General features: G+C 32.9%; 2 protein-coding genes across 2 annotated transcripts; both read right to left on the bottom strand.

The window, feature by feature from the left end:
* Window positions 1–4,002: 4,002 nt before the first annotated feature.
* Window positions 4,003–4,401, bottom strand: LOC142163258 (uncharacterized). The gene has a single exon (XM_075220527.1). The coding sequence runs from the start codon at window positions 4,399–4,401 to the stop codon at window positions 4,003–4,005; it is 399 nt and encodes a 132-aa protein (XP_075076628.1).
* A 41-nt stretch (window positions 4,402–4,442) lies between these two features.
* On the bottom strand, window positions 4,443–4,886 carry LOC107831966 (uncharacterized). The gene has a single exon (XM_075220528.1). The coding sequence runs from the start codon at window positions 4,884–4,886 to the stop codon at window positions 4,443–4,445; it is 444 nt and encodes a 147-aa protein (XP_075076629.1).
* Between the last annotated feature and the right edge of the window lie 1,869 nt (window positions 4,887–6,755).

Here is a 6,755-nt window from a genome sequence, read left to right on the forward strand (position 1 = left end):
CAGAAGTAGAAAGTTAATTTATTCAAGACAAAAATAACCTTACAATAAATTTATATTTTTCAAATTATCCCTCATTAATTTAATTTTTCTTTTTCTTTTCCTTTTCCTTTTTTTTTTCTGCTATACATTTATTCTCTTTTTTATTTTAATCCAATTTTTATTCTCTTTCTCCTATTCTTAAGAGTAGATTTTAAATTTATATTGAATGATGTATTTTGACATATTTAAATTATCTTGTAAATAATAAGTAATACCAAACACTCAATATTATTGCTTTGGAATAACTATATTTTATATTAATTAGAATTTTTAATTTATATTTTTTACTTTATGTTTTATATTTTAATTGAGTTCTTTTCTAATAAATGTGTAAATTTATTTTTCTTTTCTAAATAATACTAATTGCAAATTGAAACTTTACTGTCTTTTTTGTAATTTGATAATTAAAAGTACTTTTTTAAAAGATTGGCCAACACAATGAGCTTGTAAAAAGCACTACTCAAACGAATCGGCCAAACATAAACTACTTATTTTGCAAAAGTACTTTTTCATAAAGCACTTTTCAAAATGAGTACTTTTCAAACGGGCTCTTAGCCAAACACCCTCTTAGTCGTATAACCATTTTTGGTTCAAATAAATGAATTGTTCATGGACCAAAATGAAGCCTAATCACTAGGGGTGTACATAGGTCGGGTTGATTCGGATTTTATAATTACCAAACCAAACCAATTGTGTCGGGTTATTAAATATAAAAACCAAATCAAATCAATAAAACTCGGGTTTTTCACTCTCGGATTTTCTCGGGTTTTTGGGTTATTCGGGTTTTTTCCGGTAAAATCTTCGTAGAACAAACCATATAAATTGTGCTCAAAATATTTCTTTAGTCCTAGTAAGATGCAACTATATAAAGTATTTTCCAAGAAAATAATACAAAATGTGAGATATTTCATGGCATTATCCTAAAATATTCAACAATAAAGACAATAAAATTATGTAATATTAATATTGCTAATTAAAAAACCATAATAAAAATAAACATAATCTAAAAGTACTAAGTCATGCTAAAATAAGTAGACTAATAAGGGAGTATTAATTACATGATTAAGCGCTAAAGAAAAAATAAAAATAGGTTATACATTTTTATCTGAATTATTGCAAAACAAAAAATAGATATTCAATACATTCTCATTCGTAGTATTGAATTGAATGTCTTTTATTAGCATTAGTATTAATTTGATTTTGGTTTGGGCTTTTGTTAGCACTATTTAATTTACTAATGTTAATGGCTATAAAACTTATTGGAACATTCAAAAGTTCTAAGTCCAACCTTGAAATAATACCTCAAAAGATAAAATTATGAAATCTTTTAAGAAATATTTATAAATTACGTCACAATAATTATATTTATATATTAAATATATCTAAAATTTCTATATATGTAATGTCGGGTTGGTTTGGTTTCGGTTTGACTTTCTTTAGTTAAAACCAAACCAAATCAATTATGGTCGGGTTCGTTTTCCAACACCAAACCAAATCAAACCAAACCATAGTCGGGTTTTTTTTTTCTCGGTTTGACTCGAATTATCGGGTTGGTGCGGTTTGTCGGTTTCCTTTGTACACCCCTACTCATCACCAGTGGCGGAGGCAGAACTTTTGCTAAGGGGGTCCAAAAAAGGAATATAAGTTAAAAAATTTAATGAGATTGTAGCTAGTGGAAATTGTGCCAATGACCTCATAATGGTTTTGAACCCCCTTGACCACTAAACCATGCTTTTGGGCTGTGTAAAGAGGATTCAAAATATAATATATAAAGGTAAAAAATCAAATTTTGCTTTATATACACAGTGTAATTTTTCGCGAAAAGGTTCGGGTGAATGCCCTTGCGCCCGAGAAATATTTCTTAGGAGAAGTAGGCTTCTGGTAGGAATTTGCACTAAATAAAGATTTCAGCGGTATTCATCAAGTAGTTCAGCGTTTCAAAGAAGAAGCTTTATTTTAATCGCCATCATTTGATGATACACTGACTGGTTAGAAATTTCGTTTATTCATATTACTGCTCAACAGAAATCTTGAAACTTTCATCTCATTCTTTCTTTTCTTCTTCCCGATAGCAACTTGTTTTAGTATCATCTTTGATTTTCCTTATCTAATAAGGACCTTGGTATATCATCAGTGTAATATATGGACCCAAACTTTCAATCAACTGAAAGTTTCATCATAATTTTCTATTAAAGGCCAAAGGTCTTAATTCTTGAGTCCTATACATGAGTGCAATTCTGTTGATATAGGCACGAGAATGAGTATTACACCAGTTATTTTAGAAACAAGCATGTGCATGATAACAAGGGTGAAGAAAAGACTCATCAAATATTTTTTTTAACCCATTACATCGTTTAAGCTAAAAACTTTATTTATCTGAGGCAACCAAAGATTTTACCTTGCCTGAAGCGAAAATCATTACACTATTTAAGCTAAAGACTTTATTTTGTCCAAGATGAAGACCAGCGACGACCATTATATAGTCTAACTTACAGATTTTACTTTAATTTGACCTTTTGGCGCAAAGGAACGAAAACTCGTCCTCATTTTGAGATACACGATTACACGAACCAGAGATTATATGAAGCAAGATTTTTTTTTTTCAAAAAGCTGACCACCAAGAATATCTCTTCAATTTATGTTTCTCTTTTTTTTTTGCAGGTAGAAGAAGAAATCAATTCTAAAAAAACCACTTTAGTAAAGAGAAACTGCAACATAAATCAAGTCATGCAAGCCAATATTTTAAATACTTTTAGTTGAAGATTTAAAGATATATTAAAACCTTCTTTCAAGAATTCAAGATATAAATATTTAAAGATGGTGCGGACTATATCAAAGAAATCTACCATATACTTGGAGATTTGTTGAAGCTTCCAACTAAAAAATTGAGGCTATATCAATTTGAAGACTTCAAGACCATTATGACGGCTTATTGGCTTTCAATTGAAAACTTGGTGCTTGAAGAATTTAACTTGCAGATTTCAACTTGAAGACATGACAAACTTGAAAGTTTCTACTTGAAGATTTGGCGGATTTGAAGATTTCAACTTCATTTGGCATGTTTGAAGACTTGGTAGACTTGAATATTTCAGCTTGAAGATTTGGCGGATTTGAAGAATTCAACTTGAAGGTTAAATTCGAAGAGTCCAACTTGAAGATATAGCCAACTTGAAGAATTCGACTTGAAGACATGGCATACTTGGAGGCTTCAACTTGACGACTTGACAAATTTGAAGATTTTAGCTTGAAGACTTGGCGATTTGAAAGCCTCAACTTGAACTTGTTGGATTTGAAGACTTCGACCTATAAAATTTGGCGGATTTGAAGACTGCAACTTTAAGACCTAGAGGGCTTGAATACTTCAAATTTATGATGTACCATACTTCACAAAATCAACTTGACTTAGAATTGGAGACTTCAGCTTGAAGATTTAGCCTCTTACTAAAAGGCTACAGCTATTCCATCAGAGACCTCGATGTGACATAGAAGACTTGCTCCCATTGAGCCATTAATTTCTTATAAGGCGGAAAGTTCAATGAAAGAATACATGAACACCTAATTTTCAAGTGTCAATCAAGTGAATTATATTCCATCATACTTCATTCGAATAATGCCTTGGGTAATATATATTTTTAAACTCATGTGACTGAACTTAGAATGAAAATCTAAGCTGCCTACGTACCTCGGTGAAGAGGATCAAGTCATACCGTAGTTCGAAATGGGTCAGTTTTTTTTAAATGTCTTAACTTTTGTCTAAGCCACCTCTTTCGAGGTTTTCAACCTAGCGAACTTTCTTTTGGGCCATACACAGTTTATACTCTTGCGGACCAAGAGTAACGTGCAATTTATGCTCGTGTGTTAAGAAGCGTATTTGTTTTCTTTAGGGATAATATCTCTTCATGAATTTTCCACTGATGGGGCCAATCCAAAAACCTTCTGAGTCAACTATCTTGTAAGCGCCACTTAAGTATACCTCTTGTACAACATATGGTCCATCCCACTTAGCAGAGAATTTGCCCCAGATCGATGAGAGGTAATAATTGGAATTTTGACCACAAGAACTTGGATACCCACTTGGAAAGATCTAAGGCGCACCCTTTTGTTAAAAGATCGAGACATGCGAGCTTGATAACATTCAAGGCTTTGTTGAGCTTTTAGACTCTTTTCATCAAGAGCTTCCAATTCTTCAAGGTGCAACCGAGCGTTTTCTTCATCAGTGAGTCCTTCTTGAATGGCATGTCGTAACGATGAGATTTGACGCTCAAGTGGAAGGACTGCTTCAACTCCATAAACAAGTGAATAAGGAGTCACTTGCGTTGGTGTATGATTTGTGGTCCTATATGCCCAAATAGCTTCTTCCATTCTCTCATGCTAATCTCTTTTAGAGTTAGAGACAACCTTTTTCAACAAGTTGCAGAGTGTCTTGTTAAATGCTTCAGCAATGCAGCAACATAATACATGGAGGAATTACGTTGCTTAAAGTAAAAAAGATCACATACTTTATTCATCAACTTGTTATCAAATGGCTTACCTTTTTCTGTCAATATATATCGAGGAATGCCAGAGTGATAGATAATATTGACTCGAATGAAGTTAACCACATTTTCCTTCTTTACTTCCTTAAGAGAAACAACTTTATCCCACTTATAGAAGTAATCAGTTTCAGCCAAAATGTATAAATGTCCACCATAAGACTTTGGCAATGAGCCAACAACATCCAAACCCCAAGCATCAAATGTCCAAGAGGCAACAATTGGGTGCAATATTTCAGGTGGTTGATGTATGAAGTTAGCATGGAATTGGCAAGCTTTACACCTTCGAGCATAATCCAAAAAATATTTTACCATGGTTGGCCAATAATAACCCATTCTTTTTACGTTGAAATAAAGTTTTGGCCCAGATTGATGAGCTCCACATTGTCACACCTCCTTTTTACCACCAGAGATGGTGTATAAGGGAGTTTTTTCAATTAAAGTGACATTAATCGAAATGGAATTATTTTATTTATTTTTTAGAGTCACCACTTGGAATAGTTTATTTGGTGTCCCAAGTCACCGGTTTATTTTTTAAATCCCAAATCGAGGAAATTTTTCGACTTTATTTAAAAGTGCAAACCAGAAGTTCTAAGTAAGGAATTCTGTTAATCCGAGAGAAGGTGTTAGGCATTCCGGGGTTCCGTGGTTCTAGAACGGTCACTTAGCAATTTATACTTGGCTTAAGTTGTCTAATTACTTATTTTAGAACCTATGTGCATTTACCTTTTTACCGCTTTTAATGCTTGATTTATTCATAATTAAGGAATTATTTTTAAAACGAGTCACGCATACGTGTACTCTTTGTTTGGTGCGTCAAGAATCATGTCACGCGTACGTGCCCACAATTAATCATGCTTTATTAGTATTAAGAAAGTTTGGTCGAAGTTGCGCGAACGCATACCTCGATTTATTTTTAGAAGAAAATCATAATTATGTTACGCGAACGTATACATAATCATGATAATAGACTAAATCGTGCCTAAAGCAAGCTACGAATGTTCAAGATTGTTTAATACCTAAGTTATAATATTAATAAGAGGGCCATAAGTGATTCAATTGTAGATGGCGCACCTCAATTTATTTTAAAAGAATTATACTTAATTAAAGCAATCTAAGAATGTTCTTATTTAAAACTAATTTGAATTGAATAGAAGCTATATATCCATTAGGTTATTTAGTCAGGGCCAACATTGAAGCTGTATTGGGCTCAGAATTCAGCCCAAAAATGAAAGAGACTCAAAGGCCTTAACTTGTCCGAATTTGAACAAAACTGGCCCATATTGGGCTTATAATAGGTGGACCCAATCACTACTTGTTTTCTAGCTGGGCCTATCCACCTCTACATCTGAACTGACCATACTTACACATTTGCAACAATTATAATCCAATTCGCTTTTAAGTAAAATCAGAATCTAAAGATCAAAGCACAATTCTAATTTGAAAATTAATTACACGATACATGACTTGCAAGATATACAAAGCATACATTTATACTATAATTCATAAAAGAAATTTTTACAACTGAACCGAGCTATTGGGCTTAAGGTCCAGGACTAATGGCCTAGGCCCAGATTCATTTGAGGTTTGTTTTTCCCATCTGGGCTTACTCACAAGTTCATCCTACTTGAATCAGAGAATAGCCCTTTTACCCTTAAAGATCGGGCTCATAGCCTGGCACGTTGCACCACTATGCTTATGATAATGTGATGACAAAATGAATACACTCCTAAAGCAGTTGTTTTGATTCTCAATACATGAAATTAAAGCCTAATTCATTACAACACTCCAAATAAAAAAAAAGGGCTTTCCAAAATCAAGCATATTATATTAGAACCTATCAATACATGAACTACTACGTTAACAATTAATCTATTACAATTTTCGTATAATTAGTAACCTAAAGAATCCCTGTCTCTTTTGGACACGATTTGTCCATCAAAAGCTTGATATCTCTCATGAAAAAGTACCAGATTCAGCATGCCAACAGTAAGATCCTAACTTTCAGCTTTGGAGCTTGCTGATTTGGCCAACTAGTGGCCAAATCTACAGGTAATAGCTCATGGTCAGCAGACATACCCAAATGACCTCAAGTAAACAGTAGACCATCCACTTAAATAGAAGAAATAAGAGAAAGACATGACTAAAAAATTTCAGGATCAGTATTAACAAACAGAATGTTTG

The sequence above is a fragment of the Nicotiana tabacum genome, chromosome 8 (genome assembly GCF_000715075.1).
Source record: "Nicotiana tabacum cultivar K326 chromosome 8, ASM71507v2, whole genome shotgun sequence".
NCBI classification, from domain to species: domain Eukaryota; kingdom Viridiplantae; phylum Streptophyta; class Magnoliopsida; order Solanales; family Solanaceae; genus Nicotiana; species Nicotiana tabacum.